Source organism: Narcine bancroftii, chromosome 4, assembly GCF_036971445.1.
Source record: "Narcine bancroftii isolate sNarBan1 chromosome 4, sNarBan1.hap1, whole genome shotgun sequence".
Lineage (NCBI taxonomy): Eukaryota > Metazoa > Chordata > Chondrichthyes > Torpediniformes > Narcinidae > Narcine > Narcine bancroftii.
In genome coordinates this window covers 191,343,262-191,367,513 of record NC_091472.1, presented here as the reverse complement: position 1 = coordinate 191,367,513, position 24,252 = coordinate 191,343,262, and the positions used below count along the sequence as shown (strand labels likewise).

The window sequence follows — 24,252 nt, the reverse complement described above, 5'->3', positions numbered from 1 at the left end:
TAGCCAAAACAAGGCTAGTAACTATCAGAGCAATCAGAATACAATGAGATGTCTATGAATACTGGAGCCTCTTGGGTTGTTTACGAACGCGAGAAGACCTTCTTATCGGAACAGGTGGTAGTTTTTCAGGAATGACAACCTTGGGAGCTGGTGGTGTTGATACAGTTCCCTGGTCTGTAGCATGAGATGGCAGTGGGGCCTCAGCATGACCATCTGAATGCTTACTAGGGGTCACAAGCTGGGATGGTGCGTCCAACCTTTCAGGATCACTCAGAGTAGGGGCGTGCAGAAGGGGTGAACCAGGCGGGGCCAGATCTCTTGGGGGTACAGTGTCCTTGCTCCCGTCTGGGAATTTAACATGGGCATAATTGGGATTAGTGTTCAGTAGTTGAACTGGCTAGATTAGGGGGTCCATTTTACACGTCCGAGCGTGTCTCTTCATCAGTACGGTTCCAGGCTCAGATAGACAGGCTAGCCAGTCTATCACAGTTCCTGATTTCCTAGGAAAAGTAAGCATACGTTCTTGAGTTGTTTGATTTGTTGCTGTACATAATAGGGACCAAATAGAATGTAGTGCCTCAGGCAGCACCTCTTGTCACCGAGTAACAGGGTAACCATGTGTCTTTAATGTGAGGTTAACAGTGTTCCAGACTGTGGCGTTAGCCCTTTCGACCTGCCAGTTGTCCTGGGGGTTGTAGCTCGTGGTGCGGCTGGAGGCGATCCCCTTGCGTAACAGAGCTTGGTGCAGCTCTGCACTCATGAATGCTGAGCCTCTGACTATATGAATGTAACTGGGAAAACCAAAAATACTGAAAATTTTGTCAAGTGCCTTAATGACAGACGTCGTTGAGATGTCAGGGCAGGGTATCGCGAAAGAAAACTTTGAATATTCATAGATTATCATTGCGTCTGTAATTACATATTCAAAGCTGCTTCCTTCTGGTAGTCTCAATCTACTTCCCAATTTGTCCTTTAAATAAACTTTCAATTGATGATATGCCAACATTGTACCATGAGTTATTCTGTATTTATCCTTCAACTGTTCAAATGTTAATAAATTGTTTCCTAAAAAAATAATTTTCTATTCTCTTGATTCCTTGTCTATTTTAAAAGGGATTAGTGAATTTTGCATCAATAGCATTTTTGGTATTTGGTCATGTATCGTTTCCGTATTTTAAGTAAATAATGCAGTACTGGTGAGTTGTTATATTGCACCAGTTTTTAATCCCATTTATAAAGTATATGCTCCAGTACCTTTTCTCCTATTTCATCTACTTCTATCCTAGTCCAATCCAGTTTTTCTCCCGTCTGGTAAAATTCTGATAAGTACCTTAATTGTGCAGCTCTGTACTAGTTTTTGAAGTTTGGTAACTGCAATCCACCTTGTTTATATCTCTGTTAATTTGTCCAGTGCTACCCTCTTTTTTTTCCCTTCCTTAAGAACTTCCTTGTTATTCTCCTTGGTTCTACAAAGAATTTCTCTGTCAAGGGAATTGGTAACGTTTGAAGTAAGTATTGTACCCATGTTAATGCAGTTCACCCTCTGTATCAATGTTAGCGGTAATTATTTCCAATTTTCCAAGTCTTCCTGTATTTTCCTTATTAATTTAATGGCTGATAATTTAGTTTGTACAAGTGGTATTGTCTATCCTGATACCAAGATATCGTATCGCTTGTGATTGCCATTTAAATGGAGATTCTTTTTTGAGTTCTGTCTAGGCCACAATACTCATTGGCATCTCTTCGGTTTTATTTGCGTTGACCTTATACCCTGATATTTCTCCATACTCCTTCAATTTCTTGTATAACTCTTTTATTGATCTCTCTGATTCTGTTAGGTATACTATGATGTTGTCTGCGAATAGACTGATTTTTGTACTCATTCTCCTCTATTTCTACCCCTTTTATTTTATTTTCCTTTCTTATCAACTCTGCCAATGGTTCTATTTTCAAGGCGAACAATGTCATCCCTGCCTAGTTGATCTGCTCAGTTTGAACTGGCTCGATACATATCCATTTACCACTACTTTTGCCAATGGCCTGTTATATAATACCCTAATAAAATTAATATATTTTTCTGGAAGTTTAAATTTCTGTAACACTTTCAATAAGTAGTTCCAGTCTACCCTGTCAAAGGCTTTTTCTGCATTTAATGCAACCACCACCGTTGGTCTTCTATTTCCTTGAATTAAATTAATAAATTTACAAACATTATCTGCTGTTCGTCTTTTCTTGACAAATCCAGTTTGGTCTTGTTTTACTAATTTTGGTACACAGTCATTCTGTTTGCTAATAATTTTGCTATTATCTTATAATCTGCATTTAGTAAGGACATTGGTCTGTATGATGCTGGTGTTAATGGGTCCTTCCCCGTTTTTGATCTTACTGTGATTATTGATGTCTTGCATGATTCTGGTAAGTTTTGTGTTTCTTCCACCTGCTTCATTAGTTCCAGGAGGGGTGGGATTAATAACTCTTTAAATGTTTTATAAAATTCTATTGGAAATCCATCCTCCCCTGATGTTTTATTGTTTGGTAGCTTTCTTATTATGTCCTGTACATCCTCTATTTCAAACTATTTTATCAGTTTACCTTGGTCCTCTACTTGCAGTTGCAGAAATTTGATTTTAGCTAAAAACTCGTCTATTTTATCATTTTTTTCCTTTGTTCTCGATTTGGTATAGTTGCTCATAACATTCCTTAAAGTTTTCATTGATTTCTATTGGGTTTTATGTGATTTGTTTATCATTTCTCCTTGTCACCGATACGTTTCTTTTAGCTTGCTCTGTTTTTAGTTGCCAGGCCAATATTTTATGTTTTTTCTCCAAATTCGTAATACCTTTGTTTTGTTTTCTTTATGTTCTTCTCCACCTTGTACGTTTGTAATATTTCATATTTTTTTTTGTCTGCTAACTCTCTCTTCTTTATATCCTCCTTTTTCACTAATTTCTTTTCTGTAATTGCTATCTCTCTTTCCAACTGTTCTACTTCCAAGTTGTATTCATTTTTTATTTTGGTTACATTAGCTTATTGTCTGTCCCCTTTTAATGGACTCTGCGTATATCTTAAAGTATGTTTTAATTTGGCATTCAATAAACCCCCTAAATTCCTGTCTTTTAAGTAGCATTGGGTTTAACCTCCATCTATATGTTTTTGGTGGGATGTCCTCCAGTTTTATTGCTAATAGCAGGCATGAATGATCAGAAAGTAGTCTAGCTTTATACTCAGTTTTCCTGACTCTCCCTTGAATTTGGGCCGAAAACAAAAACATAACAATCCTTAAGTATGTCTTGTGCCTACTCGAGTAGTATGAGTCCTCCGTATATCCATTAGTTTCATTACTTGCATCGATATAAGCATGAATTTGGCTACTTTATTCTTTTTGTTTGTTATCTCCCCAGTTTTATCCAACACTGGATCCAAATTAAGGTTAAATCTTCCCCCCCCCCCCCCCCCCCAATCAGAATGTTTCCCTGCGTGTCTGCTATCTTCAAAAAGATATCTTGCATAAACTCTTGATCTTCTTCATTAGGTGAGTAGATATTGAGCAAATTCCAAAATTCTGATTATATCTGGCACTTTATCATTACATACCTTCCCGCTGGGTCTGCTATTTCCTCCTTTATCTTGATTGGTATATTTTTGTTAACTAGTATGTCTTCACCTCTAGCTTTTGAATTATATGATGCTGCCACTAGGTGTCCTACCCAGTCTCTCTTCAATTTGTTATGTTCCACCTTGGTTAGATGCGTTTCCTGTACAAATGCAATATCTATTTTTTCCCTTTTTGAATTGTGTTAGTAGCCTCTTCCTTTTAATTTGGTTATGGATTCCATTAATGTTTATGGTCATATAATTCAACGTACCCATCTTATAATCTTTGTTTTCACTTTTTCTCCTCCTTGGATGGACCCCCATCCCCTTCAATTTTTTTAAAAAAGTTTTCCTTATTTATATGACAACACACTTAAAACATAAAATACCCCAACAATCCCCACAACCAATAACACTTTTACCCCAAATGACATTAAGCACCCCCAATTTGGGTTGCCCCTAGTCCCTTTCCGGGCAACCACAACTCCCTTTTCCATTTGGTTTGCGATAATACTCGCAGGCGTCAAACGATTTCACAGTGACGGTTTTCCCCCCCTCCCCAGCACCCCCCCAGAGAAACACTATTCATTTTCTGTACATATAACAAAGCTCTTTTTTTTCCTTCTTTCCTTCTCTTTTTCATCTTTAAACCTCTCATTTATATTACTACATATTTTTATACCTTTTCTTGCCAGTCTTTTTTTGTGTTACTCCTCCTCATCTCGTCTCCTGTCCTGCAAACGTTCTGCGAATCCTTGGGCTTCCTTTGGATCGAGAACAGTCTATTCTGTTCCCCAGGTAAAAATACTTTAAGCACTGCTGGGTGTCGCAGCACAAAGTTATAGCCTTTCTTCCATAAAATCATTTTCACCCTATTAAACTCTTTCCTCTTTAAAAGTTCAAAACTTATGTCTGGGTAAAAAATTATTTTTTGTCCCTTGTATTCCAATGGCTGCTTGTTTTATCTTAACTTTATTCCTTGCCCGCTCCAATATGTTTTCTCTTGTTGTGTATCTTAGAAGTTTTATTAAAATGGATCTCGGCTTTTGGTGCAGCTTCAGTACAAGTGCTCTGTGTGCCCTTTCTATTTCTTCTTGTAAGTCTGTCGCTCCCAAGACCTTTGGGATCCATCTTTTTATAAATTCCTTAATTTCTATCCCTTCCTTGCCCTCTTTCAGGTCCACTATTTTTATGTTATTTGCACCTACTGTAGTTTTCCAACATGTTAATTTTCTGGGATAACAAATCTTGTGTCTCCTTAATTTCTTTGTCTCTTTCTTCCAATTTTCCTCAATTCATTTATTTCCCGGGAGTCACGTGATAAAGTAGTGGCCGGTAGGAGAATACCAGCCTTCTCCAGAAAAGAAGAAATAAAGTGAAGAAAATACAAAGTTCAAGAAACACAAAACATAACAAATAAAAGATTAAGTTTTAGAGAAAAGAAAGAAAATGGCACCCAAGAAGGAAAAAGTAAAAACCATGGGAAAAAAAGAAGAAAATACGCCGGAAGAGAAAGGAGAAGGCCTTACCTGCATGAAGAAACAGGGAGCTGTCGTGGAGAAGAGAGCTCATTCTCCAAGGTTGGTGACAACCCCACAGAGCCGCGACCACCCCAAACGATGGACTGCAAAAATGGCTCTTTGAGCCAAACAAAAGTGCACTCACTAAGGAAAAGGAGAACACTGACAGGAGGGGGGCCCAGTTGAGGGATGCCCAACACCAGAGGTCTCAGCTGGAAGAAGAGGAAAGCGACAGAAAAAGTAGTGATAGGAAAGAAAAGCAGCAACAGGAGGCCCAACAGCAAGAAGCCAAGCAAGAAGAAGCCCAGCAAAGTGAGGCAAGCAACTCATCAGGAAAGTCAGAAGAGACACAGAAACAAGGAAGAGAAGAAGAAGACACAAACACAGGTGCAGACACAGAAGAAGACGACCAAGATCTGCACAGAGAAATAGAAGGTAAAATAGATGGACAGAATATATATAAAAAAAAAATTCAAGAACAAATGAGAGCATTAAAAGAATGGTTGACATTAGAATTTAGTGAAATGAAAAGAAAAATGAAATACAGAAGAAAAAGTGAGTAGAATAGAGCTGGCAATGACAGAAATAGGGAAAAGATTAGAAAATGTGGAGGAACGAGAAACGGCTGTAGAAATGGAAGTGAATAACTTGAAGAAAATTGGAAGAAATTGACAAAAAAGTTAGTCACAAGAGTTGTTAGCTCAGAAAAGTGATATGATGGAAAATTATAGCAGGCCTAAAGGAAGATGAAGAAGGGACAGATATGAAAGAATTTATAAAAGAATGGGTCCCAAAAGTCCTGGGAATGACAGAAATACAGGAAGGAATGGAAATAGAAAGGACACACAGAACACTAGCCCCGAAACCACAGCCACATCAAAAACCAAGATCTGTTTTAGTAAAATTTTTGAGATATATGACAAGATAAAATATACTGGAGCGAACAAGGAATAAAGTTAGAGAAGACAAAAAACCATTGGAATACAAGGGTCAAAAAATATTTTTTTATCCAGACATAAGTTTTGAACTCTTAAAGAAGAGGAAGGAGTTTAATACAGCAAAATCAATCCTATGGAAAAAAAGGTTATAAAATTTATGTTAAGATATCCAGCTGTGCTTAAAATATTTATCCCTGTGGAGCAAAACAGACTGTTCTCGGATCCGGAGGAACCACGAAAATTTGCAGAACGCCTGCAGGGACAGAAGGAGCGATGAAGAGATGTAACAAGAACGAAGAATGGTGATAAAAATACATATAAAGATGTAAAAATAATGTATATGTAAGAACTAAAGAAGGGAAAGAAAAGGGAAGAAAGGAAGTAAGGGGGAAAAAAAGAGGGTGAGCTTTGTGATATGTGTGAAAAAAGTATTTTCTGGAGGGGTTTGGGTGGGAAAGAATAATCGTCACTGCGAAATCAGTTGACGCTTGCAAGCGGGTTCGCAATCCAAATGGTGAGGGGAGTTGTGGTTGCCCGGCAAGGGATAAGGGGCAACTCAGAGAGGGGGGGGGAGTCATTTGGGGTTAAGGGAATATTAGATGTGGGAGTTGTGGAAATATTTTATGTCAATTATGTTGTCATACATTGAGTTCAATAAGGGAAAACAGATGAAAAGGGGGATGGTTGTGGTGAGGAAGCAGAAATGAGGTGTAAACAGGATATGAGATGGCCATGTTGAACTATATTACTATAAATATTAATGGAATACATAACCAAATTAAATGAAAAAAGGCTATTAAATTTCCTGAAATAAAAATAGACATAGCATTTGTGTAGGAAACACATCTAACTGAATTGGAACATAATAAATTAAAGAGAGACTGGGTAGGGCACGTAGCTGCAGCACCATATAATTCAAAAGCTAGAGGTGTAGCTATATTAATTAATAAAAATGTACCAATCAAAATAGAGGAGGAAATAATAGATCCAGCAGGGAGGTATGTAATGATAAAGTGTCAGATATATTCAGAATTTTGGAATTTGATCAATATATATGCACCTAATGAAGAGGATCAAAAGTTTATGCAAGATTTTTTTTTGAAGATTGTTGATATGCAGGGGAATATATTGATAGGATTGGATTTCAACCTTAATTTGGATCCAATGTTGGATAAAACTGGACAAAAGACTAGCAAAAAGAATAAAGTGGCCAAGTTTATGGTTAAATCAATGCAGGAAATGAAACTTATGGATATATGGAGGAGGCAGCACCCAAGGGAGAAGGAATACTCATATTATTCGAGTAGGCATAAAACCTACTCAAGGATTGATATGTTTTTGTTGTCGCCCCATATACAAGGGAGAGTTAAGAAAACTGAATATAAAGCTGGATTGCTATCTGATCATTCACCCCTGTTATTAGCAATAGAACTGGAGGACATCCCACCAAGAACATATAGATGGAGGTTAAACTCCATGCTACATAAAAGGCAGGAATTTAGAGAATTTATTGAATGCCAAATTAAAATGTACTTTGAAATAAATACGGAATCAGTGAAAGATAAATTTATATTATGGGATGCAATGAAAGCTTTCATTAGAGGGCAGACAATAGGTTATGTAACTAAGATGAAAAAGGACTACTCGACCAGCCACCACTCCATCACGTGACTCCTTGTCTACAACCTTCTTGATATAGACCTATATCACTATTGAATACGGATTATTAAATAGTATCAAAATTATTAGCTAATCTGTTAGCTAAATTTTTACCAAAATTAATAAATATGGATCAAACTGGTTTTATTAAAAATAGAAGAGCGGCAGATAATATAGTTGAGTTCTTAAATTTGATAAATGTAGCACAAAATAAAAAGATACCAGCAGTAGCGGTTGCGTTATATACAGGGAAAGCATTTGATAGATTGGAATGGGATTTCTTTTCTTTAAAATACTTGTTACATTTGGGTTTCCAAATTTACTTTTGTAAATTGGATAAAACCTTGTATGATCAGCCAAAAGCAAAAGTGGTTACGAATATATGAACATCAAAAACTTTTCTGTTAGAAAGGTCATCTAAACAAGGTTGTCCATTGTCACTTTTTTTATTTGCATTAGCAATAAAGCTGTTGGCAGAACTAATTAAAGAAATTAAGGGATTTGAGATAGGTAATAAAGAGCATAAAATGTTTGCAATGATGTTATAGTATATTTAATAAGACCAGAAATATAATTGAATATGTATTAGTATCAGGTTATAAAGTTAATGTTGACAAAAGTGAGGTGATGGCTATGGTTGATATGGATTATTCACAATGTAAGAAATTGACAAAATTAAGTGGCAAAAATTAAATATTTAGGAATAAAATTTGACAGAAATATAAATAACTTATTTGAGTTAAATTACTCACCGCTATTAAAAAATATAGAAGAATATCTGGAAAGATTTACCAATAATGTTAATAGGACAAGTGAATTGTATTAAGATGAATATTTTTCTAAGAATACGATATTTATTTCAATCATTAACTATTCATGTGTCAGAAACGTTCTTTCGGAGTTTGAATAAAATTATACGAGAATTTATTTGGAAAGATAAAATATCAAGAATTTGTCTTGAAAAATTAACAGAGATTTGATCAGGGAGGAGGACTAAGATCACTGAATTTAAAAAAAATTATTATAAAGCAGCTTAATTAAGATTTTTGACCTCCTGTTACCAAATGGTTGAGAAAACAGCTTGGGTTCAGATTGAAATGAATGAAACTATCCCCGAACAAATTTGTATAAATGGAATAGTGAATTGTTTAAAGGAAAAATGGAAGTACCAAGTTTAAAACATATATTGAATGGGATTCATATGGAGAGTGGGATTAAAAAGTTGTTAAAACAAAATCAACCTATTTCTTTCACTTTGACTAATGCTTTATTTGATAATTGATATAGTAAAGGTATACAGAGGATAAAATATTTTTTTGGGATATTTTTAACTTTTGAGCAATTAAAAGATAAATATATTTAAAATAATATTTACAAAATAAATTAGGAACAGATTTGAGACTCCCGGAACAAAGTCAATTTGAATATATTATAAGACACTTATTATCAAAAAAATTATTACTAATATATATATTACAAGAAATTAAAAGGAAAAAAGATGTATATAAATCAAAATTATGATGGGAGAAAGATTTAAATGTACAAATCCAAGAGGAAATATGGTCAAGAGTGTTACAAATACAGTTAATGCCGGATATCAAATGGCTCAATATAATTTTCTTCATCCGTTATATTATACTCCACATAAATTGAATGGACTTAATTCTAATTATCTGAATAAGTGTTTTCGATGTAACAAGGAAATAGGGACCGTTTTGCATTCGGTATTGTCCTGTGTAGAGGTGGAACAATTTTGGAAAGATTTGAGTGTATTGTTAGGACAAATTATTAAGATAAATATACAAAAAGATCCAAGAATATTTTTACTTGAGAATATATATGAAGAAGATATAAAATTGAAATTGGATAAATACCAAGAAAATGTTTTAAATATAGCCATAACAACAGCAAAGATATGTACAGCAGTAATGTGGAAAACTGAGAATTTGGTAAAATTAGACAGATGGCATATCAAAATGCAAAATTGTATATCTTCAGAAAAAATTACTTATAGTTTAAGGAATCAAATTGAAAACCTTTATAAAATTTTGGAACCATATATGGATTTTATGAATAAAGGTTCATCCACATCCTCCACTTTGCCCACCTCTCTCAGTTAGTAATTAGAAAATATAGTCATTTAATATTATATATGTTAATTATATATTAATTATATATATATATATATATATATGTGTGTGTGTGGTGTGTGTGTATGTGTGTGTAGATGTAGGTGTTCTTTACTTTTTCTTTTTTCTTTCTTTTGGGGAGGGGCTTTGGGGAGAAAATTTAAAAATTATGTTTTTTTAAGTTACTATCTTATTGAATTTATACTTTGTTGATACAAATGATAAATAAAATTTTCCAAAAAAAAAATGCTCACTGAGAGCTCAGTAAAAGAAATAAAAATCTGGGAAAAGTGGTAGAAGGGTGAATACTCTGGTCTAAGGGGGAGAATGGCACCTGGAAAGGAGTAGCAAAAAAAAAAAAAAACGGTGCTTAAGGGAGGGGGTCTTCCTCAAGAGATCTGCAGGCTTTCGTGGCTCTTGGTAGATGTCACCATCGGGGCAGGGACATTGCGTGTTTTTCATAAAAGGGGAAGAAGAGCTAGAAATTTTACTGTTTAAAAAATTATTGTTTTAAAGAATATGGAAAGAACATTGAAATGCATTAGTTTTAATGTTAATGGAATTAACAAGATGTTGAAGGGAAAGGGCTCTTAGCATACCTAAAAAAAAATTAAAGGCAGATATAGTCTTTTTACAAGAAACACATCTTACCAAATTGGAACATGCAAAATTAAAAAGAGGTTGGGTGGGGCAAGTAATATCGTCTTCATTTGGATCAAAAGCAAGAGGCGTAGCAATTTTAATTATTAAAAATATACCAATAATAATAGAAGAGACATTAACTGACCAAGCTGGAAGATTTGTAATGGCACACTGCAAAATGTATACAGAATCATGGATGTACATGAACATTTATGCCCCAAATTATGTCAGTAAAGTCTTTATGAAGGATATTTTTTTAAAAACTGCAGGGGGAAGATTGATTGGAAGAGATTTCAATTTTTGTTTAGATCCAATATTGGACAAATCAGTGAGAACAGTAACAAGGGTGAAAACTGCAAAAATGACTGTCATTTATGAAGAATTTAAATTTAATTGATAATTGGATGTGGCTCAACCTCTTAGAAAGAGACTATTCATTCTTCTCAAGGGTACATGACTCACAAACAAGGATTGATCTATTTTTAATGTCTGCCCAGTTACAAAGTAGAATGGTAAAAATGGAGAATTTGGGAAGACTTTTACCAGACCACTCGCCATTATCATTAACTTTTATGATAATAGAAAAGCAAGAAAGAATGTACAGATGGTGTCTTAATGCTAGATTATTAAAGAGGAAGGATTTTGGGGAAGTTACTAAGAGTGGAAGGAAGATTGTTTTCACAACATATTTCTGTCTGTCAACAGTTTTTTAATATGGTCTACGCTTAAAGCTTATTTGAGGGGATAAATTATTTCGTACTAAAAATCTTGAGAGAATATGCAAGAGATTTAGAAGGCCTAGAGAAAGATATAACAAAATAGGAAAAAGAATATCAGATATTAGGAACAAAAGAAAAATATAGAATATTTAGAAAAATATAGAACAAAAATTTACAATAAAATACACTACAAATATATAGAATAGAAAAAATATATTAAATACTAAACAAAGAGAATGGGCACACAAAGTGTTATCTTGGCAGGTTAAATCCAGAATGATAAATGCAATAGAAACAGAAGTTGATGCTATAACATATAATCAAAAAGAAATAAATAATGTTTGGACAATACTACGTGAAGCTATATAAATCAGAATTAGGAAGAGATGAAAACTAGATGGAAGAATTTTTAACAAATGTTGAACATCCTAAACTAGAAGAGAGAAAAAGATGATTTAGATGCACTTTTTACAAGGGAAGAAATTGAGAAAGCTCTGGGGACTTTACAAGGTAATAAGTCCCTGAGAGAAGATGGGTTCCCTCCTGAGTTCTATAAACAATTTAAAGATTTGTTGATGCCTCTTTTGATGGAGACCCAAACCCTCCCGGAAACTTTTTCAACTGCTATAATTATAGTGAGATCCATTAAAGACCATATCATACACACCAATATCACTTCTGAATGAAGACTATAAAATTCTAGGAAAGGCACTAGCCAACAGACTGGGTGAATATTTACTAAAATTAATACATTCAGATCAGGTGAGATTTGTGAAAGGAAGACATTCTTCAAATAGCTGATGTAGATTATTCAATATAATACATATGGCAAAATCAAGGTTGAATCCAAATATAACTATTTCTTTAGATGCAGAAAAGGCATTCAATTGACTAGAATGGTCTTTCTTATATAAAAAAAATTGGAAAAAATTTGGTGAAGGTAGAAAAATTATAAATTGGATAAAAACTCTATCACCAGCATTGAACTTGTGGCAGAGATTATAAGATGAGATCTGGATATTAAGCGCTTCAAAGTTGGACAGGAAGAATATAAAATTAGTTTATTTGTTAATCTTCTTTGGCTTGGCTTCGCGGACGAAGATTTATGGAGGGGGTAAATGTCCACATCAGCTGCAGGCTCGTTTGTGGCTGACAAGTCCAATGCGGGACAGGCAGACACGGTTGCTGCGGTTGCAGGGGAAAATTGGTTGGTTGGGGTTGGGTGTTGGGTTTTTCCTCCTTTGTCTTTTGTCAGTGAGGTGGGCTCTGCGGTCTTCTTCAAAGGAGGTTGCTGCCCGCCGAACTGTGAGGTGCCAAGATGCAAGGTTTGAGGTGATATCAGCCCACTGGCGGTGGTCAATGTGGCAGGCACCAAGAGATTTCTTTAGGCAGTCCTTGTACCTCTTCTTTGGTGCACCTCTGTCACGGTGGCCAGTGGAGAGTTCGCCATATAACACTATCTTGGGAAGGCGATGGTCCTCCATTCTGGAGACGTGACCCACCCAGCGCAGCTGGATCTTCAGCAGCGTGGACTCGATGCTGTCGGCCTCTGCCATCTCGAGTACTTCGATGTTAGGGATGAAGTCGCTCCAATGAATGTTGAGGATGGAGCGGAGGCAACGCTGGTGGAAGCGTTCTAGGAGCCGTAGGTGATGCCGGTAGAGGACCCATGATTCGGAGCCGAACAGGAGTGTGGGTATGACAACGGCTCTGTATACGCTTATCTTTGTGAGGTTTTTCAGTTGGTTGTTTTTCCAGACTCTTTTGTGTAGTCTTCCAAAGACTACTGACATGGTCTTTGCCCTCAGACAGCTCCAAGAAAAGTGCAGAGAACAAAACAAAGGACTCTACATCACCTTTGTTGACCTCACCAAAGCCTTCAACACCGTGAGCAGGAAAGGGCTTTGGCAAATACTAGAGCGCATTGGATGCCCCCCCAAAGTTCCTCAACATGGTTATCCAACTGCACGAAAACCAACAAGGTCGGGTCAGATACAGCAATGAGCTCTCTGAACCCTTCTCCATTAACAATGGCGTGAAGCAAGGCTGCGTTCTCGCACCAACTCTCTTTTCAATCTTCTTCAGCATGATGCTGAACCAAGCCATGAAAGACCTCATCAATGAAGACGCTGTTTACATCCGGTACCGCACGGATGGCAGTCTCTTGAATCTGAAGCGCCTGCAAGCTCACACCAAGACACAAGAGAAACTTGTCCGTGAACTACTCTTTGCAGACGATGCCGCTTTAGTTGCCCATTCAGAGCCAGTTCTTCAGCGCTTGACGTCCTGTTTTGCGGAAACTGCCAAAATGTTTGGCCTGGAAGTCAGCCTGAAGAAAACTGAGGTCCTCCATCAGCCAGCTCCCCACCATGACTACCAGCCCCCCCACATCTCCATTGGGCACACAAAACGTTCAACCAGTTTACATATCTCGGCTGCACCATTTCATCAGATGCAAGGATCGACAACGAGATAGACAACAGACTCGCCAAGGCAAATAGCGCCTTTATTTGTTAATGGTGTGCTATTATATATGTCTGATCCAGCTGAATCACTGATAAGATTAGAAACAATATTTTTAAAAAATGGAAGAATACCAGGATATAAAATAAATATTGGATAAAAGTGAGATAGTTCCGATGCAAGCATTTGATTATGAAAGATACCAAAAAGGTCGTAGATTTAAAAGGAAGAAAGATGGAAATAAATACTCAGGAATAATGACAGATAATAATTTACAGAATTTATATAAGCTTAATTATACCCCTAATTAAGCTTAATTAGAAAAAAAAGAAAAATGATATACAGAAATGGAAAGATCTGCCAATTACATTAATAGGAAGGGTAAATTATATAAAAATGAAGGTAATGCTAAAACTACAGTATCTCTTTCAATCATTGCCTATTGTACTGACAAAGTTTATTTAAATTATTTCTTAACTATATAAGACAATTCCTATGGAATAATAAAGTACCAAAAATTGCACTGGAGAGGTTTACATGGGACTATAAATTGGGAGGACTTAGACTTCCAGATTTTAAGAAGTATTATCTATCAGCACATACAGATACAAAAGCAGATACATCACTGAGGACACCATCATGTAAAAATGTACTACTGCCTCTGAACCTGGGTAACAAAGTATTGAATTCATGATATGATAAAGGAATAAGATATGTTGATGGAAGGATATCTCATATGTCTTTTGAATAATTAAAAATTAAGTCTTTTTCTTTGGCTTGGCTTCGCGGACGAAGATTTATGGAGGGGGTAAAAAGTCCACGTCAGCTGCAGGCTCGTTTGTGGCTGACCAGTCCGATGCGGGACAGGCAGACACGATTGCAGCGGTTGCAAGGGAAAATTGGTTGGTTGGGGTTGGGTGTTGGGTTTTTCCTCCTTTGCCTTTTGTCAGTGAGGTGGGCTCTGCGGTCTTCTTCAAAGGAGGCTGCTGCCCGCCAAACTGTGAGGCGCCAAGATGCACGGTTTGAGGCGTTATCAGCCCACTGGCGGTGGTCAATGTGGCAGGCACCAAGAGATTTCTTTAGGCAGTCCTTGTACCTTTTCTTTGGTGCACCTCTGTCACGGTGGCCAGTGGAGAGCTCGCCATATAATACGATCTTGGGAAGGCGATGGTCCTCCATTCTGGAGACGTGACCCATCCAGCGCAGCTGGATCTTCAGCAGCGTGGACTCGATGCTGTCGACCTCTGCCATCTCGAGTACCTCGACGTTAGGGGTGTGAGCGCTCCAATGGATGTTGAGGATGGAGCGGAGACAACGCTGGTGGAAGCGTTCTAGGAGCCGTAGGTGGTGCCGGTAGAGGACCCATGATTCGGAGCCGAACAGGAGTGTGGGTATGACAACGGCTCTGTATACGCTTATCTTTGTGAGGTTTTTCAGTTGGTTGTTTTTCCAGACTCCATACTTAAAAATTAAGTATGGAGTAGCTAATGGGACATTCTTTTGTTTTTTTTTCCCAGCTAAGATCATTCTTAAGAGAAAGATGGGGACAAAACTTGGCTCAACCTGAAATTAGTGAGATGGAACGAACAATTTGGCTGGGGAATACACTTACATTTTTATCTAAGATGTACTTTGCTCTTCAAAATGAAAGTGCAAAATCAGGTTTACAGAGGTTGAGAGAGAGATAGGAGTCGGATTTAGGAATTCCAAAAATGGAAAGATGATGGTCTGATTGGTGTTTGGATAGCGTGATGTCAATTATAAATGCAAGATACAGATCAATATATAGTTTTCTACACCAATTATACCTCACACCACAGAAATTACATAAATTAAAATCAGAAACATCAGAGGTGTGTTTTATATGTGGAATAGAAATATGAACGTTTATACATGCTACATGGTTGTGTTTGAAGATGAGACCTTTCTGGCTGGATATTACAAGGATAACAGGAGTGGTCTTCGCAGATGACCAGGAGCTTTATCTTTTGGGCAGCTTTATTGAAATAAGTAATAAACTAACTAAATTCCAAATTTCATTTGTTAAGATGTGTATTGTAATTACTTGAAAATCTGACTCCCCTCTACAGATAGCATGATGGAAAGCAGAGATGAAGAGTTGTGTACCTATGGGGGAAAAAAAAATCACATAATCTCAAGAGCAAATATGACATATTTATAAAAATATAGCAACCATATTTGGACTCTATAGGGACCCAAATATAATTTTTAAAATGTGCTTCTATTATAAAAATATGTGACCTCCCAATGAAGAATTTATTTTAAAAACCCTGACTCTACAGATTTTTACTTTGAAGGGGGTGGGAGGGAAGGGGTTGTTGTGTTTTATTTTGTATGAAAAAGTTATATCTATATATTTTGAAAATGGAAAATGTTGATGTATATTTATGAAAAAAAAACAAAAATAAATATTCAAAAAAAAGTGAGATAATTCCATTGAAAATTTTTGATTATGGATTATGGAAGTTATCAAAAAGGTAATATATTTAAATGGAAGAGAGATGGAATCAAATACTGAGGAATAATGACATAATAATTTAGAGAATTTTTATAAATTTAATTACATTCCTCTTTTAGAAAAAATAGAGAAAGGTTTACAGAAATGGAAAGACCTCCCAATTACTCTAGTGGGAAGAGTAAATTGTGTGAAAATGAATGTGATTCCAAGATTACAGTACCTTTTTCAATCATTACCTATGCACTACCTAAAAATTTATTTAAATTATTGAATAATTACATAAGGCAATTCCTGTGGAATAATGAAGTTCCAAGATTTTCATTGGAAAAGCTAATATGGGACTATAAATTGGAAGAACATAGACTTCCGGACTTTAAGAAATAGTATCAGTACAAGCAAGAATTTTATAATTTTTTTTTGAAGAAGACAGTCCCCCTTCTTTGATCTGAATGGGATTGAAATTAATAGGAGACGAAAAAGTGAAAGGGGAACATAAGGGGGAACTTCTTCACACAGAGAGCGATGGGAGTGTGGAATGAGCTGCCAGCTGAAGTGGTGAATGTGGGCTCAATTTTAACATTTATGAAGAATTTGGACAGGTACATGGATGGGAGAAGTATGGAGGGCTATGGACTGGGTGCAGTCAATGGCACAAGCAAAAAATGATTTGGTGCAAACTAGAAGGGTCAAAGGGGCCTGTGTCTGTGCTGTAGTGTTCTATGGTTAACTTATTAATCTATGAAAATCAATTTTCCATTTGCTTGCTGCTTTACTGGTACCTATAAGTCAAAACAAGCTACTTAAATGCAACCAAATTTGCATGCTATTTGTGAGAGGTTTCCTTTTTTGAATGATGTGGAATAATTTGAAGAATAACTTTGTTCTCCGTTTTGGATGTGCTTTTGTTTGTAGAAACTAAAACATGAAGTTGAATGAAAGAAGTGTAGCGTACTATGCCACCTGTGATTCTCCAACCGATAAGACTGGATACTTGCACAAAAAGGGAGAACGAAACACTGCTTATCACAGACGTTGGTTTGTTTTGAAGGGTAATTTGTTTTTTTACTTTGAAGAAAAGGAGAGCAAAGAGCCAATTGGAGTAATCATACTGGAAGGATGTACTGTGGAATTGTGTGAATCTTCAGAAGAGCATGCTTTTGCAATCAAATTTGAGAATGTTAAATCAAGGACCTATAAAATGGCTGCTGAGAGTCCAGCAGAAATGGAAGCCTGGGTTAAAGCTTTATCCCGTGCAAGCTTTGACTATATGAGAATTGTTGTGAGGGAACTTGAAAAACAATTGGAAGAGATGCAGCAAAATAAAGTCAGTGGCCGTAAAAGCCAGAGAAAACAACTAGTGCGAAAACATGCAATCGATCCTTCTAGTGCACCACAAGTCTCAAATAGTTGCACTGTATCTTATGGGATTCCTGTTAAAGAAAATGGCTATGTTCCCTGGAATACAACAGTAGATCAGATGTGTGAAACTGAACTGAATGGCAAAGCTCATACTGTTAATGACAATAATGACATTGCGAAACATTTCCCCGAACAGGTGCTTGAAAGACCACCACATACCCAACGCTTGCCACCTCCTTTGCCGCCAAGGAGGAGATCAGCAACAGGAGGGGTAACATCTGGAATTGGTGGTCTGATGCTCTCTCATGATAATGCTGCAGCATCAACAGGCACTTACAGCTTTAGCAGATTACATGAATGGTATGGCAGGGATGTGATACAGCTGCAAAGACAATGGCAAGAGCACAAGATCAGAAATGATGGTGAATCACAAACCGATCACATAATCTGAATCAGTAATAAAGTAAATCTTGCACACTTTCTTTTAAAGGACAAACTTGTACTCTATTTTAAATCTGATTTGATATTTAGTTTCATGTTCTAGTCCAGTAGTGCTTTCCAGAAAGAAATGGTACTCTGCATCTCTGTTTTAATTTTTATAACCTGAGATACTTAATAATGGGCATTGAGCAATGTTGTACATCATTTGCTCTTTGTGTCCATTTTTTTAACATTAGTATCCCTGACAATCAAATTAAAATAATTACAATCAGAGCTTTTTAAAAAATGTATTTGTGAGATATGGTACAGAGGTGATCAAAAATCCTTAAATTTGTCACCTGATTGCTTTCTTTTTAAACCAGAAAATTATAACAAGTGGCCTGGTATGAAGTGTGAAATTGGGCAACCAATGAAGCTCCCTGTAGTTGATATTGAGATTTATAGTCTCAAATTATGTTGTACACTTTAATTGGATAGCCTGCCAACATTCACAAAATAGCCTACACAGGGACACTGGCCACTCTGCCTATGAACCTGCACTTCAGCATATTGGGGTGGAGAGATTTGAAGGAAGATACCCAACTTTTGGTGGTGCTTTGGTTTTTTTTAATTAACTTAAACCCCTTTCAACCTCAATTCTTACTTATTTGATGCATTATTAACATAGAACCAGCATCTTACTACCACAATGCTACTTGTCCGTACATTGACCATGTGACAGTAACAGACATTTTACAAGTTCAAACGCTAACTTAAAGATAACATTACACTATTTGTTTCTGAAAAATCTAGTAACAAGAACACAAATAAATTTTGTTTTGTAATCTATGGTTGACAATGCCCATTTAACCACAATTTAAAGAATTCAAATATATGTATGAATTATGCCTTGTCTTGATCATTTCCATAGTCAAAAGATCCATTGGCCTTCACCGCCCAGGAAAATCTCAATGCTTTCTTAAAAGTCGATCATTAATTAGTATGAGTGACTGTGAAGTGTTTTAGAACATTGAGAAGTGTAAGAAGGTTGTCATTTTACTGAATCTTTCATATTGCTGTGATAAGGCAAGTTATCCAAAGATACAGTATTCAGAGGACAAGTACAATACTTGGTATTTGTATTAAAATATTTTGTGAGATGCTGATGTGGTGAATGCAGGATCAATTTTAACATTTAGGAAGAATTTGGATGGGCGAGGTCTGGAGGCTATGGACTGGGTGCTGGTCAGTGGGACTAAGAAAACAAATGGGTTTGGCACAAACTGGAAGGGCTGAAGGGGCCTGTTTTTTTGCTGTAATGATCTATGTCAAACACCACTAATTTAACTTTGTGCTGTATTGATTCTATAGATGATAATACAAAACGTGCTATTACTGCACAAAAATTAAAAGCAATAAACTCCTAATTTTCCCACCATTTGATACGAATTAACAGAAATCAATACCATTGAATACAAATATCACAAATTATTACTTCTGGCAATTCAATCCCTTACTATTTAAAACAAGAGATAACCTTAAAATCAAATACTTTTTGCAGTTTTAGTGTTTCTCTCAGTCAGTATTTAATACTTTTTGTATAATATCACTTCAACTTTTACAATGCTTAGCTTTTAATAAGATTATTTTGAATGAGGGCTACTTCTCAGAAGTAGCAAAACGACGATTTATTCACTCATGACAGAGCAGAGATTTTATTAGTTTCTTGCTTTTTAATGTTCAGAACAAACATATTTTAAACTGAAATTCAAACTTTAAACAATCTTGAAGCATGTCAGTCTTTAATCAATGCATGTAACCTTTATTTTTAAACCTGTACAGGCACAAATTTATTTGAATTTTTTTGGGGTAGCAAAGTTGTTTTAAAAATCCAACACTAATGTTGCACATGTAGTAGAGTGATCAGCACCTGAAATGTTCAATGAGCAGTTACTTACTCTCTGTCATGATACACTAATAAAATGCCAAGACATTTGATTAATCACTTTTTGCACGAGAACATGAAGTGATTACAAAAGGAAGAGCAAAAGGGAAGAGTTGAATCATTTGTTTCTATTAAGTCTGAACCTTTCCATTCTATAGCAGTTATCAAAGCTTTTAAATTCAAGCCAATTAGATTTTCCTCAAGTTTTGAGTAGAAAACAGACATTAAGTAATTCTGAAAGTAATAACAAAGAAGTGTGTCATGAGGTATTAGTGATTGCTCTTTTCTGTTTTACAACAGATTTCCAAATATACTTCACTACTCAGCAGAAAACACTAACAGACAAACACTAATGTACTATATGAATGTACCTGTTCTTTGTGAAAAATTGAATGTATGTCATTCTTTATCCATTAATGTATGAAAGGAGTTTTTTTTACAGTGAGCTATTGGAGTTAAATACGCTTTGTTTTACCATCAGATGTATATTTTTAAAATATCTTTTGGATGCATTCAATTTTCAGAAGTTGTAAATTATTCTAGACCATTTAGTCAATAACCATATATAAACATTTGTGTTCAGGACTTTCAGAGCTCACAGTCAACTGAAGTTAAATTAGGTGTCTCTGAGAATAATGTGGTCCAATAAAAACCACTGACTGGCAATCGCAGAAATGCAGCATTGTTGTATTAGTTTTAGCAGAATGCTTGATGTTCACGCATGGGTATAAAGTGTAAATGTACGATCTTAGAAATGAAGATGGAGCCCTGTATTGTCCCTGCCCTGCAAGCATTCAATAGCCTTTGTATAAAGTAGCTGTGCACAAAAAAAATGTTGATTTAGAAAAAAGGAGGTTGTAATGACGAGGGTAACCCCTATTTCATCCACATCCATTATTAGATTCAAATTGCTCATTGGTTGATGGAGAGTTGATTGGTATTTGAGAAAGAATGTATTGCATTGGAATTAAAAAGGGGATGAGGGGATTACTCAGAGCTAACTTAGTGTAGATGGGTCAATGGCCTTCTATGTTAATAGGAAATACAAGTATGAAAACATAATATTCAAACAACTGTAAATGTACATCATGTTTGATTTTTAAAAAATCTAATGTGATTACATAACCAAAGAAATAAAACATTCATCAATCAAAACACTCACCTTACAACATCACCAAAAAGCCATCAAAATGTTACTGCAGAAGCACAAAGCATACCACAATCAGCATTAAGAGTCCAGGATGGTCTTTTGTACTCTTCTAATGAATTCCCTATTAGGTGCAAGGTATACAGTGCTAAAATGTTTGTAAATACTGGACTACAAAACATTTCAGTTCAAATCTGTTATAAATCTGGGTTTGCTTATTATTTTTGAATGTACCTCAAGGGAATAGGTCCATGGAGTGAAACCAAAACTCCCTAACAGAAAAAAGCATGCAAATATTTTGCCAAGATGCTCCTTTCACACAGCCATAAAGCATTTGGAATTAAAATAAAAGTATCCTGTTTGTATTGTGGGAAGTTATCTTTCTTCTAAATGTTTGTACAATTTTTATACATGTGAATATATTACATTTTCAGTCAGTGACTGGAAAAGCATTAATAGCTTTTTTTTTGGTTATGTAATTCTTCAGTGTAATGCTGTCTGGTTGATTTACTCTTGCACAGAATGGATAAATCATTGTGGTTTATCCTACTTTATTTAGGAATGGGACAAAAGTGCAGAATGTGTTAATTTCAGCCTCGTACACTATCTTTGGTTTTGTGGAAACTATCAAAATTAGATATTTTAATTGAACTCTTAATGGCCTGAACATGCACAAAGCAATACAGGTCTCTGTTTAATGGCTCTTTGCAAGATTAGATCTTTTATGATACTGTTTGCATGATATGAAAGACAATACATAAATGTGCCATACAAATATTCTAAGGTTTTATTGTAGAATTAATAATGTTCCTTTTTATTCCTTTTGGAATTTGTTTCCAATATTGTGTGTCAAGGTATTTTGCTTAATTTTTTTTTACAAAATAGATGGTATTTTACTGTTAATGTAGATTTTTTCATTTTATCTATATTTGTATTTTTGTAATTACACTTTTCAATGTGCATGGAATGTTCATGGTCTTGATGTATTGCATGAAAATTTAATCTATTTTGATTCCTAATATCAAGAATCAAATATGTGTTTACCGGTCATTCATACAACAATAAATGAATTGAGAAATTGATACATTGGTGTTCATTTGTACAACATTAACAGTTTAGAAATGTCTACTTTAAACTACCATATATACTCGTGTAAAAGTTGACCCCATATTTTTCTAAAAAAAAAATCTGGAATTTTCCATGTATCTCATGTAAAAGTCAACCCTAGTCTCTCACCTTGGTCTGCAGGCCAGTGCTCCTGGCACCTAGATCATGAACTCTCACCTCAGTCCCGGGTACCCACAAGCTGGAGCTCCCAATATCTTCAGCGTGGATTTCCCATCCAGTCCCACCCACCCACGGACTGGAGCTCCTAATTCCTCTGACAATGCAGATATTTACTGCGGTCCCAACCTTCCCCATACCTTCCACGCCAACCCCCCACCCCTTCACCAGTTCCCACACCATTGCTAGATCCCATTGGCTTATCCTCCCTATCCCCTCAAACTTCTCATGACTTAACCCTCCCCCCACCCCCCTCACCTTTTGTGTTTTTCCTTCAATCATGGTGTCTCTAGACCTTCGTGTTTTACTCTTACGGTTTTGCTCCTTATCACTGGATGTGCATTTTGATGTGCAAACTAGTATTATTTTAAGTCATTATGCTCTTTATTCATTTAGAGATCATTTGGACCTGCTACTAATACAGTATTTTTGATCCTCGTGTTAATTTCAGCCCCTCAAAAGTAGTATCCACATAAAATTTGACCCTATAAATTTAACATTAGAAATGGTCAAGAAAGTTCAACTTTTACATCAATATATATGGTAAATTTTTAAGTACAATGTGAATGTTAACCCCTTGCATTTAAGCTTGACGCTTATATGATACCATATTCCCAAATTGGTCTAAAATACAATTATTTGGATCATATGGCACAATCAGCCATATATTAAGTTAGGTTAACGGATTATTTCCTTAAAGAGATGCAGGAGGTGGTAGGAGTAAGAAGGGACCCAACATAAAAGGATTTTTAAAAAAAGATTTATTTTTAAACCAGAGGCTCACAAGTTGCTGTTGGCTGGTAAGCTGAACGAAGTTGAGGTGAGCTAAGAGGACCTGCAGAGTTGTTTGACAGGATCTTCAGGAATCTTGCCAGGATGTTTTGCTTCAGCATTTCCTTTTCAGTAGATTACTAAAATGATCCATATAATGAAAATAATTGATCTTGGTGCAGCAGCCACGGAGTAATGAGACACTTTTTCTACTTAGTGACAATGAAACAGTATGGAAAGATGCTAAAAAATTGAACTGAATTGATCGCTTACTGTTGAAAGTTTTGAAGCATACAGGGAAGGAAAGAAATGCAAGTTGACAACCATTATTATGACATTTCCGGTAAGAACTCTTGAGAATGCGATTGGGTGACGTTACTGCTGTCAAGCTCCAATATTATTATCCAGTGATGTGTTGGAAATTAAACCCATGAGTAGGCTTTGATCACCCTAACACAATCACTATCCCCCTCCCCAAAATACGTTTATTCCTGAAGTCCGATCACGTAGTTTGCGATCATGCTTATATGAATCGTTATATTCATATGAGCTGTGAGAATACTTAGGCTGGAAATTTTTCATCTGTTTGAGGGTCTACTAGATTATGATCTGAACCTTGGTAAAATATTGCAAAGGAAATTAACCCAGTGGTTCTCAACTTTTTTCTTTCCACTCACATCCCACTTTAAGTAATCCTACGCCATCGGTGCTCTGTGATTAGTAAGGGATTGCTTAAGGTGGGATGTGAGTGGGAAGGGAAGGTTGAGAATTACTGCTCTTGACCAAATTATTATTGAAATAATTTGCTTGAGAAAAATTGTCATTGGCCTATTTCCTTTGGAGTTATGAAACCATGCACATAACAAGTCAACTAGGTACGATTAAAACAGTGGTTTTCAAACTTTTTCTTTCTACCCACAAACCACCTTAAGCAATCCCTTACTAATCACAGAGCACCTATAGCGCGAGGAATACTTAAAGTGGTATGTGAGTGGAATGAAAAAGGTTGAGAATCACTGCAAGTACACATTGATGGAAGATCAATCTGTTCACTATTTAATCACAGGTGGAACAAATTTAACATGCAAATTCTGTTGGTTAGCAAGCAAACATGAATAGTTTTCAGCTTCAATGAGCTGCTGAAAGGTGTTCAGAAGTAACATTTCTAATAACTTGAGTCATT

General features: G+C 35.9%; 1 protein-coding gene across 5 annotated transcripts in view; it reads left to right on the top strand.

The window, feature by feature from the left end:
- pheta1 (PH domain containing endocytic trafficking adaptor 1) overlaps window positions 1-22,096 on the top strand; it is a 117,501-nt gene extending 95,405 nt beyond the window's left edge. For 4 of the 5 annotated variants that reach the window (XM_069933379.1, XM_069933378.1, XM_069933377.1 and 1 more), the window contains one exon: window positions 17,056-22,096. In XM_069933379.1, the coding sequence (XP_069789480.1) occupies window positions 17,066-17,953 (888 nt within the window). In that variant the 5' untranslated portion in view covers window positions 17,056-17,065 and the 3' untranslated portion in view covers window positions 17,954-22,096. The remainder of the gene's footprint in view (window positions 1-17,055) is intronic. The other variant, XM_069933380.1, reaches the window with a different exon arrangement.
- Window positions 22,097-24,252: the final 2,156 nt, after the last annotated feature.